General features: G+C 41.8%; 1 protein-coding gene across 13 annotated transcripts in view; it reads left to right on the top strand.

Moving 5' to 3' along the window:
• The window catches only part of DMD (dystrophin), a 2,687,035-nt gene that overhangs the window by 2,580,013 nt on the left and 89,577 nt on the right, over positions 1 to 17,445 (top strand). For all 13 annotated transcript variants that reach the window (XM_070291485.1, XM_070291489.1, XM_070291490.1 and 10 more), the window contains 3 exons: positions 9,220 to 9,421; positions 11,592 to 11,677; positions 13,660 to 13,817. In XM_070291485.1, coding sequence (XP_070147586.1) covers positions 9,220 to 9,421; positions 11,592 to 11,677; positions 13,660 to 13,817 — 446 coding nt within the window. The remainder of the gene's footprint in view (positions 1 to 9,219; positions 9,422 to 11,591; positions 11,678 to 13,659; positions 13,818 to 17,445) is intronic.

Raw genomic sequence — 17,445 nt, 5'->3', positions numbered from 1 at the left:
CCTGGAATTGTCTGAATAGAGGCACAATTGCCAGACTCATCCTTCCCACAAGATAGCTTAAAAAGGTGCTCCTTCTGGACCCAGGCACCTCACTTTTGGTGAATGTACAGAAAGGTGGCATCAGGTAGGGTTTGGTTGCTAAAAACTGAGAGGACCCACCATGTAACATGGCTTACAAATAAATCTACAGTCTCTACCGTCTCCTGCAGGAAAAGGTTACATACAGGCAACAGTGACAGTCAGGATATGCCTCCATGGCCACTGACTGCCTCACAGCATGAGTACCTGAGAGGCCAGTGTAATTATTTGGTCCCTTTTCTGCAAAAAATCTGTTCCCACATACCATGTATTATTGAGTTGACCAAAAAGTTCATTAGGGTTTTCCCAGAAGATGGTTCAGAGAAACCCGAATGAACTTTTTGGATCAGCCCAATATTGGGGGCTTCCCAGGTAGTTCAGCTGGTAAAGAATCTGCCTGCTATGCAGGAGACCCCGATTCAATTCCTGGGTCAGGGAGTTCCCTTGTAGGAGGGATAGACTACCCATTCCAGTATTCTTGAGCTTCTCTGGTGGATCAGATGGTAAAGAATCCACCTGCAATGTGGGAAACCTGGGTTTGATCCCTGGGTTGGGAAGATCCCCTGAAGAAGGGCATGACAACCCACTCCAGTATTCTTGCCTGGAGAATCCCCATGGACAGAGGAGCCTGGCAGGCTATAGTCCAGGGGGTTGCAAAGAGCTGGACATGACTCAGCAACTGAGCACAGCACAATATTTTGGAGGAAGCCAAGGTCTCTGTTGTTTCAGAATTCAAAATATCTTGAGGACAGAGCCAAACTCACTTTCTCTGCTTCTGTGGTTTGATAGTACCAGTGCCCAAGGAAAGGGGATTCCCATAATAGGAGCCATCTTGGGCTTCCCTGGTGCCTCAGACAGTAAAGAATCCACCTACAATGCAAGAGATGCAGGTTTGATCCCTGTGTCTGGAAGATCCCCTAGAGAAGGACATGGCAACACACTCCAGTATTCTTGCCTGGGAAATCCCATGGACAGAGGAGCCTGGTGGGCTACAGTCAGTCCATGTGCTCACAAAGAGTCAGACACAACTGAGCAACTAACACATGTTCTCTCCCACTGTAGTCCTGCTTGAAATGTGTCCAGCACCAGGAGTTACTAAGGAAAAGAAGGGTGAGTTCTCAGCCACGATGCTCGTGCTGTTAAGGAGAACCTTGGAGGTTCCACTCTCCAGTTATTGTTGCTTCCATTTTTAGTTTCCATCCTTCTCTTTCCTCCTGGATTTGGAGTCCCTTGATGTGTTCTTTTTGCACTAGGAGATCTCTTCCATCAATTTCTCTTTTCTCACTCAAAGAAAATTCTGCCTGGCCAGGTAGTCCTCTCCCAACTCCTGATTCTCCTCAGGTTCTTTTATTTTAAGGGCCCCCTGCTCTTTGGTCCACTAGATACGTTGCCACCATGTGGTAGCATCTTCACTATAGCTGGGAAATACAATTCAGAGGCAAAAAATGTTGAGTCCCCCAGGCAGATGTCATAGGGATAGTAGTCACTCCAAAAACGGACCTTGGTTTAGAAATGCCACAGAAATGTCAACAGTCATCCATGGCAAATTGCTGGCTTTTCATCTTAGGCCAGTGACATATAAACTTGCTCTATTAAAGACACAGAGACAAGTGTGCCTGACCACAGTTATGGTGTGACAGTGAACCTGATCGGTGGCCCTGGGATTTACTTGTGTTCCTTGAGTGGAAGACACATGGGGGCAGAACAGCTCTCACTAATGGCTGCCTGAATTAAGATCTCATGAATATTAAGTATTCATGTGTATAATTACTGCCTCTTATGTATTTCATATACAATAAATACTTTGTACTAAGGTACCTCTGCGCTATTAGGTGTCTCTTCGTCCTTCAGTTCCTTCCTATCCCTTTCTGTGTTTAACATAAACATGCTGGTCCTTCCATTTTCCCCCAGCACATCTCATAAATCCTACCCATGTCAAACAAACTTCTATACTTGAAACATCTTAAAGGTTTTAACCTATGATTTACAGATTACTTGATTATTTAAAATGGAATTTAAAACTCTCAAAAGTAAATGTATATTCCATCCAGATTATCCGTGTAATCTAGACATTTACATGGAAGCTTCGATATGAAGCAAATGTATCAGCGATAAATCTGAATGTCTAAGTAACAACAACAAAACAACCAAATTTTTGACTTTTCAATCTCAAGGAAGTAGGCCCACCAAATTCAACCAGATTTTCTTCAATGATCCAAGCATCCCAATTGTCCCTTCGCTCATTTGTAGCTCTCCTCACACACTAATGAGGCCAATAGCTTTTTTTAACCCATATATATTGTGACAGATGGGGTATATAGCATCTAAACTTGCTACCACATACCTTTCTACCTTTTATAATTCTTCATCTTTTATAATCCTTCATCTTCACAATGAATGACCATGCAGTGTTCATTCAGATGATGAAACATCAGTATTTTCCAGATATGACTGGGTGAATATTCCCACAGGGTGCTTTCCCACAAAGGTGCTTACTGACAGATATATCCTGTGAAACAGACTCCAAAAGACATGATGCAGTCCAGGTCATAGTCAGGACTCCCATCTCTTCACCCAGTGTGTTTGGTAGATTAGCCAGCAGTACTGCTCACGTCTTGGCTCTTTAGAGGGGCATGAGTCATAGCCCAAGGGAGCACTGTTGTTGTTCAGTCATTCAGTCCTGTCCGACTCTTTGTGACCGCATGGACTGCAGCATACCAGGCTTCCCTGTCCTTCACCGTCTCCCGGAGCTTGCTCAAACTCATGTCCATCGAGTTGGTGATGCCATCCAACCATCTCATCCTCTGTCATCCCCTTCTCCTGCCTTCAGTCTTTCCCAGCCAGGAAGCATATTCTATTCTCTTATTCTAAGCCTCTTTCTAGGCATCAGCATTGTGTTAGTTTTTCCATTTTTCACACCCATGTGGTGGCTTTCTTCCCTTCAGCAACAATCTTACCTTTCTTCCTTATTGTTACATTTTAATCCAGTCTCTCCACCACCCCACCCCCGTCCTCCCCACCCCACAGAGAGTATATTTCCCTGGGCTCAGCCACTGTGCTCGTCCACATTTAGGTGGTAGCAAAATGAGACATGCCTGGACTTTGCCTTGTCCTTCTTTTCCCACTTTTTGATAAGGGCTCCCACTGGTTCCAAAAAGAAAAAGATGGGGCTGTCCTATCTACTAGGCAACAAAGCATGTGTTGCGTTCAGCCCTAGTTAGGTGAGGTGTGAGAAGAGGGTAATTCAGCCCATGAGTCCTGTGGAACTCTTGCACTCACCTTCCAGCTAGCGGTCATAGTCTATTCTTTCAGGATATTACCAGCCTTTAAGACTCTCAATTGTAGCCCCAGTCCAGGGACTACTAGTGTTGCATTGAAAAAGAAAATTACAGTAAAGTTCCCCGCTTGAATTATGTTTCTAATTGTAATTGTTTTCACAGATGTAGCCCATTTATCAAAAGTGCTAGTTACCAAGTTCCTTTGGCTGGGATTCCACCTGTAGTCCAGAGAGGCTGAAATTCAATGGAAGGAGATTCTGAAATTTTAAAGCTTTTGCTCCTCCTACCAAGGAATTTAGTTTCTAGCAAACTAACCATCAGTTTGCCATCCCCTTCTAATCCATTCTTCTAGCTCCTGGAGTTCAGATTCTACCATTTTCAGATTCCAGTAGAAAGTTGTATATTGATAACCAATTTCAAAGCCTGTACTACTCCAGACCAAGGGTAGCTTGGCAACCAGCATCAGTGGTTCATTTTCATCCCTTTTATCAGAATCATCTTCTTTTCCTTTGAAAAGAATGCCTTACCCATATTTTCAGCTAAGAATGAGTTGGAGCCTTCTAAACCATCTCAGTTCTTGCACTAATTGCTCTGGGCATGACAGTTAAGCTCAAGAGCTGATGAGGACTCAAAGTGAGAGTCCTTACAAATCTACAGTTCATTACAGGAGAAAGGAGAAGCCTACCATGTACCAACAACATTAAAACAGGGCCACGTGTCACAACCACAGGGTAGGGTCTGGAGAGGCCAAGTTCGAGCTCCAAGTGCCCTCTCTCTGTCAGGGCCAGAACAGGATGCACATTCTCTCTTGGATCAAGAACCACCAGTGTGAGCAAAGAGCACTTTAGAAACCAGGGTTCACCCATCAGAGTCTCAGCCAGGATTGCTTATAACTGCTGGTGCCCTGGATATCTTCTCCCTACATTTGCTGTTGTTCAGTCTCCCAGTTGTGTCTGACTCTTTGCGACCCCATGGGCTGCAGCACACCAGGCCTCCCTGTCCCTCATTATCTCCTGGGGTTTGCCCAAGTTCATGTTCATTGCATCAGTGATGCTGTCCAGCCATCTCATCCTCTGACACCCTCTTCTCCTTCTGCTTTCAATCTTTCCCAGCATCATGGGCTTTTCCAATGAGTTGTCTGTTCGCATCAGGTGACAAAAATACCAGAGCTTCAGCTTCAGCATCAGTCCTTCAGTGACTATTCAGGGTTGATCTCCCTTAAGATTGACTGGTTTGATCTCCTTGCTGTCCAAGGGACTCTCAGAAGCCTTCTCCAACCCCACAATTCGAAGGCATCAATTCTTTGCCATTCTGCCTTGTCTCCCTACATAGCCAGTCCCAAACGCAGTGGCCTCCATGGGCCTCACTGAGACCAGGTAAAAATGGCTAATGTTACTGCTAGCAGTAAACAACTGTGATAACCTGTAACCCATGGCTACCCATAAACACAGTGAGTCACTTCTTTTCATTGCTTTGATCAAGGCTCATTGTGGGGCTGGTTTTAGCAAAACATACCTTGCCAACCTCAGAGTCTCTGGAATTAACCCTCGCAGCAAAGATAACTACATCAAAGCACATTGACTTTCTCGCTAGGCAAAGATTTTTCTGAGAAGTCCTTCAGCCTGAAGGGTAAGCCGCCTGTGGAAAGATGTGATGTCCACAACAGCCTTCTCTTCCCACAGACACCTTCCCAGGCCAGAAAGTCAGCAGACACGTAGGAGTTACCCACCCTGTCTGTGTCTGTACTACTGAGATTACAGGATTGTTGATACGTTAACACAGGGTATCCAGGTTGACCCACAGGACGAGCCCAGGGTTGTGTTTGTGTGGGCACCGCCAGACTTACTCAAACCAACATTTTGGTGCTTTTTTTCCTCCTCATATTATTGCTAGTAGAAAAAGGAGGGTAGTTTTCTTTTATGTACAGTCTGGAATGATTACCTCTGCCACCCACCTTTCTTTTCAGTACATGCCCCCACTTGTTGTGCCATAATACCCAGAGCAAGTCTTCTCTCTGGTCTCAATTTTTCCCAATTGCCAATGCTTCTGAAAGGGGCTTTCTAGTTCACAACACTGAGGATTTTGTAAAAGACAAAAAAAAAAAAAATCCAGCAAAACTCCTCACTTGTGGCATATATAGAAAAGAATGGCGTGGACATTTAAACCTAAGATATTAAGAGGGTGAAAAAGTGAAAGTGTTAGTCATTCAGTCGTGTCCGAATCTTTGGGATTCCATGGACTGTAGCCCGCCAGGCTCCTCTGTCCATGGGATTCTCCAGGCAAGAATACTAGAGTGGGTTGCCATGCCCTCCTCTGGGGGATCTTCCCAACCCAGGGATTGAACTCGGATCTCCTGCACTGCTGGCAGATTCTTTACCTTCTGAGCCAGGTGATCAGGCACAACCAGCACCTTGGGAACCATTCATGGGATCTTGTGCTTGAGACCCCACCCCACCCCATCCCCTTCATTTTCTGCTTTTCTTGCTTAGCAAAAAGAACCCTGGAGAGCTGGTCATTTTTTGTCTTGCCCCCTCTGTCACCCCCAGACGGTCCCTATGCTTCACTGGCATGCAAACCTCTAGCATCCTCTACTGTCAAAATAATTTTTAAAAGAAAAGGTGTATTAGAACATACTCAGATTTTTTTTTATAGCTTTAAAATATATTCCCTAATGAATACACTAAAGGAGATATATTCTTCCCCTAAATGGAAATTCCTAGCTTGAGGTAAAAGGATAGTTTCACAGAATTGTGGCTGCTGGTTGCTTGTTGAGGCTTCTGGAAACAACTAATCATTATGTTTAATGTTTCATCAAAAAATGCCAGTGTGTTCTCCAAGATGTTCATTTCGCACAGTTAAGTATATGTTTGTGTGGCAATTACATTGCCCCTATTGATTTTCTCACGTCTTTGCAAGTCCATAGTATCGGCTCTATATACCTCAATAGGAGTCTTTTGCCAATTATTCCGTGAAAGTGGAGTTCTGTTTGATATGTTAATTTAAGGAAAATGTGTTCTCCAGTCTTCTGTGATGGATCATTCTTGTGTTTAATGACATTTGGTTTTAGCAGAGCGTACTGCACAGTATTTCTCTTCCCAACTATGTCATCTCCTGCTCCTATGATTTTGGAGCAGTTGCTTTGCACCCCTCTGGAGCTATTGATGCTCCTAATTTCCTCTTCTGTGTGTTACCCATTCACCTGTACAGAGAGGAGAGTAGGCCCCATAAAAAGAAAAGAAATGCCACACAGGGAAATTAGACTCTTCATACCGAAGTGAGTCTTACAGATTCTCACTTGTTAGCTCTTATATCCATGGATATAAAGCAAAATATCTATCATGATTAAGGAAAAGTAACAACAACAACAACAAAAAAAAATCAGTAGAAAAACTTCGAACCACTCACTGCTTCCCTCAATATATAAAGAAACATGTTGGGAATATTGGTATTTGGAGGAAGTCTGGTCTTCTCTTCTGCTGATGAAAATGGTGTGCTGATTCAAAACCTGTCCTGAGAGGAAGTCACGCACATAGCAGAGAGCATGAAAGTTGATGTCTTTTGTTTCTGCATCTCGCTCTGGTCTCCCATACAGTCCCCACTCAGCTTTCCCCTCCTCCTGTCCCCCTACCTCTTTGTATTGTTTGTTTTTTTTTAAATCTTTTTTCTTTTTCCTACCTCCCTCCCTTCAAATCAAGTTATGTTCCTTTCTGCCACTTGAAACACAGTCTCAGCTTCCATGTAAAGAGGTCATTCCTTTATCTTGAGAGTATTTTTAAGCAAAGAATGGGGAGCTTTGCTTTGATAGGATGAGTGCGCCATCAGTGTATTGTAGGGAGACTAGTCCATGGACATAGAGGGCTTTACTCACTGTGATGAAAGACAAAAAAAAAAACAAAACAACAACAACAAAAAAAAACACTTGCATCCACCATGAGGTCTCTTTATGCTTCCAGGGAAACTTCAAAAGGGTACTATTTTCCTTTTTGAAAAGAGAAAAACATGCAGTACATAGGTATTAACCCACACAGGTATTAACTACTATTTTGGGGTTTTGTCCTTAACATTTAATTAGAACTAGCCACAAACAGTAACTAGGAAAATGCATTAAAGCCTTAAATGTGCATCTGTTTAGTATGGGGCAGCCTGTTTACTGACTGGCATGGCTGTGTTTATCTGAAGTTACATTTAGAATTTTGTTGCCTCCTCCCACAGGATGTGTGAGAAATTTGCTTAATTATCATTGACTCTGTCTCTGTCAAAGGACTGAGAATGCAGACCAGAGCTTAGATGTATAAGGTGTCATAAAAGCAAAGCTGTTGCATTCTCAATTTGGCTAATAAATTGACTTTGGAGAAAAGCATCTTCCTGGGACCCTTGGGAGTAAAGCTTATGATTTGCTGATGTTGGACAGGGTTGAGGTTTTACTTTTGATACATGTTTGTTTTTTGGTATAGCATTAAATACCACCTTAGATGACGGAAACCTCCACTCCCCACCAACCTTACAAAGTTCTTGCCCTGTGCTGTGCTCAGTTGCTTCAGGCATGTCCAACTCCTTGCAACACCATGGACTGTAGCCCAACCGGCTCCTCTGTAAATGGAATTCTCCAGGCAAGAATACTGGAGTGGGTTGCCATTTCCTTCTCCAGAGGGTCTTCCCAACCCAGGAATCAAATTTCACGCATCTCCTGCATGAAATACATAGTAGGTGAAAGGAGAAACAGTGAGCCTTACATCTGAAAACTAGAGATAGGTGAAACAGTTATTTAGTTTATCTATAGAAAATTTTAGTGACGTTGAGTATTTTTCACCTAGTGTTAGTGTAGCAAGAGAAATTAGGAGGTGATTGATATTTCAAGGAGAAAAATACTTAATGATTATAAATGCAAAACCAATACAGTATTGTAAAGTAAAATAAAGTAAAAATAAAAATTAAAAAAAAAATAAATGCATAGCTGGAAATCGAGTTTATACAACCCTAACCGTACAGATTCGGAGAAGGCAATGGCACCCCACTCCAGTACTCCTGCCTGGAGGATCCCATGGACAGAGGAGCCTGGTAGGCTGCAGTCCATGAGGTTGCTAAGAGTCAGACATGACTGAGCGGCTTCACTTTCGCTTTTCACTTTCATGCACTGGAGCAGGAAATGGCAACCCACTCCAGTGTTCTTGCCTGGAGAATCCCAGGGACAGGGGAGCCTGGTGGGCAGCCGTCTATGGGGTTGCACAGAGTTGGACACGACTGAAGCAACTGAGCAGCAGCAGCAACCATACTGATTAATCAAACTGACCTTCTCTGATACTAATACAAGAAAGTACTGTTAGGAACCTTTGAAAATCTCTAGTAAAACAGTTCTCCCCCGCCATGATTTGGGTGGAAATGACTCTGTTCCTATAGAACACTATAGGTTCCTTTAACTCCCCAAAATGGCCCAATAGTTCCAACATAGGTACTATCTCTTCACTCACTTCTTCACCCATTGCCAGTGAGACTTCAGAACAACCTCTGAGCTTGTGAGTAAGTGAAAGTCGCTCAGTCGTGTCTGACTCTTTGCGACCCCATGGACTATACAGTCCATGGAATTCTCCAGGCCAGAATACTGGAGTAGGTAGGCTTTCCCTTCTCCAGGGGATCTTCCCGACCCAAGGATCTAACCGGGGTCTCTTGCACTGCAGGTTGATTCTTTACCTTACTCATCAAACTTATAGCCAAGGGATGGGAAGAAGACATTTCAATAAGAGAGGGTAGGGTTCGGGTTTGGTGTTTACTAAAGGGTACAAGACCGTCCTACTAGGATTGTCAGAAACAGTGACAAAAGGGTTTTCCCCTTGAAATGACCGATGATGTTCTGTGTCTCTTGCAGTGGATCTTTTGAGCCTGTCAGCCGCATGTGATGCCTTGGACCAGCACAACCTCAAGCAAAACGACCAGCCCATGGACATCCTGCAGATCATTAACTGTTTGACCACTATTTATGACCGCCTGGAGCAAGAGCACAACAATCTGGTCAACGTCCCTCTCTGCGTGGATATGTGTCTCAATTGGCTGCTGAATGTTTATGATACGTACGTATGGCAGGCTTTCTCCAGACTCTACCATGGGAGGCTTAGTTTACAGAATGGTGATGGTGTAATTAGCATCACGGCAGGGCTTTGGTCTAGAGAAATATGGTCCTCAGGATGAAAGTTTCATGAAGCCGTGTGACCAAATGCTATCCCTGTGATTAATCATTTTTGCATTTAATGGAACCCCAAAAAATGTTTTGATATGCTGGGAGGTAAGGAACTAGGATGTAGATTGCACTCAGATTAGAAAGCAGACGAAACCTCAAGATACTCATTTTTCCAGTAGTAGGATGAGTCAGCGTGTAGCCGTTGGTTCTTGCCCTTGCTAGCCTGTGTATCTTGAATTCCTCCACCCTCTTTGGGTGCGGCTCCTTCTACCCAAAGAGATGCGCTCCCTGAGGTGTGACACTCCTGTCCCCAGCTCCAAATAGTGTTAGCTGATACTCAAGAGATTTTTGTAGAGTGTGAATGGTTATGCAAAAAAAAAAAAAAATGAAAACAAGCCCTTAATGCAGCAAATTCAGATCCTCAAACCGAGGAATTCTGTTTGTTTTTGTTTTGTTTTATATATAGATAAATAAAGATTGACGAAGTTTTAGTTTGGCACCTCCATTCATCCCTCTATCTGAGAGAGTGCTTGTTTTTATATTTGGGATTGCCCCCTCCCCAGTTTTGTCTTGAGCTTAATGAAGACAACTGAGGAAGGTAGCAGCAGGAATTGGTCTTAATTTCAACTGAATTCTTCTTAGACATCAGACTCATTATATGCCTGATTTCACATGTCAGCAAGAACATATTCCGCATTTAGAAATCTGGAAAGCTTTTCTGAAAGGAGTCGCATAGCAACTATTTTAGTTTTGCCTTTGCTGTAGATTTCTACCACCTCCTGGATTAAAATGTATACCTTTTTTTTCTTTGTTATTTTGCTAAGATAGTGCTTGTTAAATTCCAAGGCTGTTGAATTCCCATCATTATCTACCAAGCTCTTGATCATGTCGGATTTTAATTGCAGATTATACTTACATTTGCTTTGAGAAGGGTTTCTATTCAGGTCTTCCCTCAAATATATTTCAGCACCCATTTTCTTTGCAGATGATGTACGAATGAATTCTGAGTCTATGACTTCCCTTCTCTATGCCTGAAAATTATTTGGGGACAATGTTAACTCCTTGAAGACCTGAGTTACTGTATAAAATTTGTGAAACTTTTGATTTTCCTTTTTAAATAGGGAAAATGGTAAAAACTTTCCAGTGATAATACTTTTTCATGAATGTATTTAGGACCCAGGATTTCTGTTTGACTAATGTATTTAGTAAATTGTACCAGTTGCAAGCTGAGCATATTGTTCACTAAAAGTAACCACTCTTGAGACCTACCCTTTGCTTATTCTATAGACTTTTATTTGAACCAGGATATATGGTTCAGTTGTTTTTCATAACAAAATAAAATGATCAAAAAACAGGTTTTACAAAATGAAAAACTTGTGCTTTCCCCATGGATACAATGAACTTTTTAATAAATTTGTCATGTGGAATGGTTTGTATGTAAAGTAAAAGCGTATGTATGTTAAAACATTGTTATAGCAATAGGATATTTTATAATTGCTCCTTAAGATCATCTGTTCCAATGCCCTCTAAGAGATTGTATCACATTTTTTCTTGTAGAGATAAGTGTTCATATTTTATACTATATGTCTTGTGGCCTGAAGTGACTAATTTTCTTCTCAGTAAGAGGCAGTCTGATGAAAAGCTAAATGAGTGTTGAAGAGGGCAGAACAGTTAGTTGCTGGTAATTTTTTGGCTTCAGTAACCAAAGTGGGTAAATTGCTTAGCACATACTAGTAATTCTTCCCCATATCTACTTAAACCCAGGTGGCTCTCCAAAGATAAATAAAAGAATCTTTTTCTTATTTTATGTAGAGAAATGCTTACCATTCGAGTAAGGTCTTTTAGAAACTGAAAACTTGGTAAATGTTCACCGGTCAAGTTGGTCAGATTTCCATTTCATTCTAGGTCATCAGCCAAATAGATAATGAACTCAGAAACATTAATGATCTTAAAACAATGGTCAATAGAGTTCCCACATCCAAGTTTTTTTCCCCTTAATTAAGAAGTGTTTATCTTTCAAGAAAGTGTCAGTAATTGTTTTCTGCTTTGATTATTCATAATAGGGGACGAACAGGGAGGATCCGGGTCCTGTCTTTTAAAACTGGCATCATTTCTCTGTGTAAAGCGCATTTGGAAGACAAGTACAGATGTAAGTCATGTGTACCCTTTTATTAATGTTGGCTAATTACCCCAGGTCTAGATGGGGAATGACACAGTGTTCTTCGTTGACAGCAGGTTCCTCGTGTAAGATGTAAAATTACTCTTAGACAGGCATAAAATTTGGTTTGTGCCGTTCTCTGTCAGACATGAAATTGTAGGTATTTAAGTAGAGAACGAGGATTAGCTTCTCCAGTACAAGTATTATTTTACATTACATCGACTGTGTCTGAATAAAACACATGTTCCTCGGGGATAAAGTCTGATTTCCTAACCCCTTTGTCCAAGTCAGAAAAAATAAATGTGAAGGTTTAATCCATGCACATGCCTCATCTTTGGATTCTTATTTAAAGAGTACTATCTGGCATTCATGCTCAACAAACCTTGTTTATTTTATAAGCATCTTACTGTGAATTGTACTGACATATCCAATTCTGTGATGTGATTAACGTTTTATTATTTGAGAGACAGCTTGCCATTTCTTACAGGGTAACTATCACCTTACAGAATTTCCTTTTGATTAGCCGTTGGGCTCTTCTGCGTAAAATTTGTAAATCCAAATTAAAAGCAAATGCTAGCAGAGGGATGGTTGAGGTGACAAAGCAACCGTTCATTCCCATTGTGAAGGCATGTACTTGTTTTTCCCCTTTAAATGCTCATGAGAAATCTTTTCAGTAGGAATATTAAACAAACCTAGTATATCTTGTCTTTTCTCTTTCCCCCTAAGGCCTAGCCACATAGGGATGTGGAGATGTGCTGAGCTTAAGGATAGGCAGAAGATAAAAGAGATTGAATTCCTCCAAAGCCATTCTGTGTCCTACTGCTCATTTCCCCCCTAGGAGTAAACCACAGAATACACAAGCTCTTTTAGCTCTCACTTTTATGTACTTTCCACTTGAGTTTTTCTCATCCTAAGAACCCAATAAAAAAAGAACAGCTTTCGTTAGCTGTTTGAAAATATGTTTTGGATGAAACAGAATATTTCTGTGGGCTTTCGTCCTTTAAATATTGTAGCTACTTGTTGTAGGTTAGCTTTTACTCTAAGCTTGCTAATGGTAAAGTACCAGCACATCATAATACTTGATAAACCAAGGAAGCTTCCAGCCTGTGTTTCAGCTATTATACTAAGAGAGAACAGGTTGGAGGTTGGCCAAACAAAAAATATTAACTTCAAACTGGGATGTTTGCAGGTAATTCATAATTTTGAAATTTTGTGGATGTACTGGAGAGCTGGGGGGTGGGTGTGTGGGAGATCTCAAGTGTTGTCACTGCTATCTGAAATAAATATCCCATTCAAACATTGAATTTCTGAGAGTTTAAAGTGTGCATATTAGTAGGAAAAGCTTTCATGGATTGACTTTCTTGGCAACTTTTATTTAAATATAAGATAGGATTAAAATAATTAGATTCCTGAGATCAAAAGCTGTTACAAGTGTTCAGTGCCTTCATTCATTCTGTGAATCCACCTATTTGGGGCACCTGCTATCATTCAGGGGCTGCTCTTCTGCTCTACCCATTTCTAGCACACAGTTGCTGTGTGGTCCCGATTTTGATATATTTTGGGATCTGATGTCCACAGGGGATAGCTCTTTGGGCCCGCTCTATGTTTCCTAATGCTAAAACATTTATTGTATGATGGAGGTCATGTCCTATATATAAACTGTTTTCCAAAGGATTATGTTCTGGCTTAGGAAAAAGTCACATGTCAGAACTGTATGTAAACTCTCATTTCTTACAGGGCTACAGTTTACTTAAACATTGTCACACTTCATATATACACAGTGGTGATTAACTTGATCCATTAAAGTAATGAATGTGCAGATTAGTGTACAGTAGAAGCAACCCGTCAGGGCAAGTAGGGAACCCCTCTCTCCTCTTGAGAATTGGTACTGGAACTGAGTAGGTACTTTAGTTGTGCTAGCATCTACTTGGTGCCACTTTTTGATTGCTGGAATTCTCTTCTTCCTCCTGTAGACCTTTTCAAGCAAGTGGCCAGTTCAACAGGATTTTGTGACCAGCGCCGACTGGGCCTCCTTCTACATGACTCTATCCAAATCCCAAGACAGTTGGGTGAAGTTGCATCCTTTGGGGGCAGTAACATTGAGCCAAGTGTCAGGAGCTGCTTCCAATTCGTAAGTTATTCAGCTTCTTGAGTAGCATATTTATTCTTTTGCGTTTTGAGAATTAATGGAAAAACCACGGAACTGTAGTTTCTCACATCAGCTCTTCCGTAGGCAGGTAGGTAGGGGTTTTTTGAGGTTCAAAATCTCTGTGGGCAGTGGCTTCTGGAACTGTGGGTTGGGGAGAGAGGACAGTGTGCAGGAAGGGAAAGAAGTCTGTGACCACAGCCAGAACCCCACAGGCTCCTAGGGTGTTGGTGGGAAAGTGAATCTGCAGTCATTCAGCAAGGGAGGAAATAAATCTCCAGCCAGAGACATCCTTTGTAAAACAAGAAAATGACCTCTGTAGGTGAGTTTCATGGTCTCTTCCTTTCTTCCCTAACCTAATTCTGTCATCATAACCTTCTTTTCAGTAACTGTTGGTAAACAGTTAACACAGCTATCATTTTTTTAAGCTTTCCTATTGTAATGCCAAAGAATGCTCAAACTACTGCACAACTGCACTCATCTCACACACTAGTAAAGTAATGCTCAAAATTCTCCAAGCCAGGCTTCAGCAATATGTGAACTGTGAACTTCCAGATGTTCAAGCTGGTTTTAGGAAAGGCAGAAGAACCAGAGATCAAATTGCCAACATATACTGGATCATCGAAAAAGCAGGAGTTCCAGAAAAACATCTGTTTCTTCTTTATTGACTATGCAAAAGCCTTTGACTGTGTGGATCACAATAAACTGTGGAAAATTCTGAAAGAGATGGGAATACCAGACCACCTGACCTGCCTCTTGAGAAATCTGTATGCAGGTCAGGAAGTAACAGTTAGAAATGAACATGGAACAACAGACTGGTTCCAGATAGGAAAAGGAGTCTGTCAAGGCTGTATATTGTCACCCTGCTTATTTAACTTATATGCAGAGTATATCATGAGAAACTCTGGGCTGGATGAAGTACAAGCTGGAACCAAGATTGTCAGGAGAAATATTAATAACCTCAGATATGCAGATGACACCACCATTATGGCAGAAAGTGAAGAAGAACTAAAGAGCCTCTTGATGAAAGTGAAAGAGAAGAGTGAAAAAGCTGGCTTAAACTTCAACATTCAGAAAACAAAGATCATGGCATCTTGTCCCATCATTTCTTGGCAAATAGATAGGAAAAAGTGGAAACAGTGGCTGACTATTTTTTTTGGATTCCAAAATCACTGCAGATGGTGATTGCAGCCATGAAACTAAAAGATGCTTACTCCTTGGAAGAAAAGTTATGACCAACCTAGACAGCATATTAAAAAGCAGAGACATTACTTTGCCAACAGAGGTCCGTCTAGTCAAGGCTGTGGTTTTTCCAGTGGTCATGTATGGATGTGAGAGTTGGACTGTGAAGAAAGCTGAGCACTGAAGAATTGATACTTTTGAACTGTGGTGTTGGAGAAGACTCTTGAGAATCCCTTGGACTGCAAGGAGATCCAACCAGTCCATCCTAAAGGATATCAGTCCTGGGTGTTCCTTGGAAGGACTGATGCTGAAGCTGAAACTCCAATACTTTGGCCACCTGATGTGAAGAGCTGACTCATTTGAAAAGACCCTGGTGCTGGGAAAGATTGGGGGCAGAAGGAGAAGGGGATGACAGAGGATGAGATGGCTGGATGGCATTACCAACTCAATGGACATGAGTTTGGGTAAACTCCAGGAGTTGGTGATGGACAGGGAGGCCTGGCATGCTGCTGTTCATGGGGTCACAAACAGTCAGACATGACTGAGCAACTGAACTGAACTGATTGTATTTTTGACATTCATCTATTCTTCCAAGGGCTGGATGCTGCCTTTCCATAGGCTTACAACCAAGTCGGAGGTTCATGCTTCCATTCATGTCTGTCAGTAGGTCGGCACACTCCTGTCCATTCTCGTTTGCATCCTGCTCCAGTGCCTTTTCTACACCATCATCCATGTCCCCACAAATACCCTCCTCCTCCCAAGTGCCTCGTCGCTTCATGGATAGACATTTAGGTTGTTTCTGCTTTTTGGTAAGACAGATAATGCTGCAGTGAACATCTTTATGCAGTTAGCTCTTTTCTTTGATTCAAGTTTTTCCCTTAGGATAAATTCTCAGGAATGGGATTACCAGATATAAACGGTTTTGTAGGTTTTGATAAGTATTACCACATGGCTTTTGGTCAAAAGTTGCTCCTATTTGTAATACCACCAGCACTCAAGGAAGAGATATTTGCAGTTTTACATTATTTGCAGTGTTCTTAACGTTTTTTAAATCCTAAGAACTACAGATGTATGGGGTTTCTCATTCCATTCTAATCTCATTACCAACAGAACTAGGTGAATAAGTAACTGGGTTAGACCTGTATATAGTCTTAACACAGACTCAGATAAAACTATAGAAGGCTTCGTGGGCAGAACATTTACATATTTAAAGCAGTTTTAGCATTCATTTAATAGTTAACTGGGCAGATTAAAGAAATGCACATATATGAAGGTTGCTTACATATACTGTTTGGATTGTTTTGCCCAAATCATGGCAAATTAACTATAAAAGTAAAACAGATGTGGAGAAATACATGTATTTTTTTGTCACCTCATACTCAAATCTCCCAAAACATGAATAGACTATCACTTTCTCTGGGTTTTTTCTTATGTGTTGCTGTATTAGCATTTCTCCTTCAGAACATAAACACAAGTAACTCCCATACAATGAGTATGAATGACCACAAATAATCCAGATTCTTTTTTTTTCCAAATCCTATTGCAAAACAACTTGCAGCAACCTACTTTTTCTCCCTCAGTGTTGTTTTCTCTTTAGTCAAGTTTCAGTGACTTTTTACAGTCTTACTGTGAAACACACACATACAGAGTGTTCATATACACATATGTGTACAGTTGTGTGTGTCGTGTGACTGGGGTTGAGTGCAAGGGTCAGAGCACACACCTGCTGACAACGATCTGTATTCAGTGATGGTTCCTGCCTTGAAATCAGGTGGCCTGGCCTCAGGGCCGCTGCAGCCATTGTCCCATTACCTCGCAGAACTGCCATTGCCACCTCCCTCGGACTCTGGTTCTCGCTGTCTTTTTTTTTTTTTTTTTTAATCTGACATATAACATGTAAATTGAAAGTGTGGGACATGTTGATTTGCTACATTTCTATATTGTAATATGATTGCCATTGTAGCAGTAGTTAGCACTATCAAGTCATAGAATTACCATTTCTCTTTCATGGTGTGAAGGAGTAAGCTCTAGCCTTTGACTGCCTTGAACTTGGTGGTCAGGACCAGGGGCTCGTGAGCAGAAACTCTGCTTTCCATTGGGCCATCCTCTCATCAGGAGCCAGGTCCGCCCCTGTCAGCCCATTGCATTCTGCTGTGGGATACCTGCTTTATTCACTCACCTGCTGCCTCTTGTTTCACCACATCCCTGTAACAGCTACACTCTATTTTCAGCATTAGAACCCTGGTAGCTCAGACAGTAAAAATATTTGCCTGCAATGCAAGACACCTGGGTTCAGTCCCTGGGTTGGGAAGATCCTTTGGAGAAGGGAATAGTAACCCACTCCAGGCAAATAGCAAGTATTCTTGCCTGGAGAATCCCATGCACAGAGGAGCCTGGCGGGCTACAGTCCATAGGATCACAAAGGATCGGA

The sequence above is a fragment of the Ovis canadensis genome, chromosome X, assembly GCF_042477335.2.
Source record: "Ovis canadensis isolate MfBH-ARS-UI-01 breed Bighorn chromosome X, ARS-UI_OviCan_v2, whole genome shotgun sequence".
NCBI lineage: Eukaryota > Metazoa > Chordata > Mammalia > Artiodactyla > Bovidae > Ovis > Ovis canadensis.
This window is presented reverse-complemented; position numbering and strand designations above follow the sequence as displayed.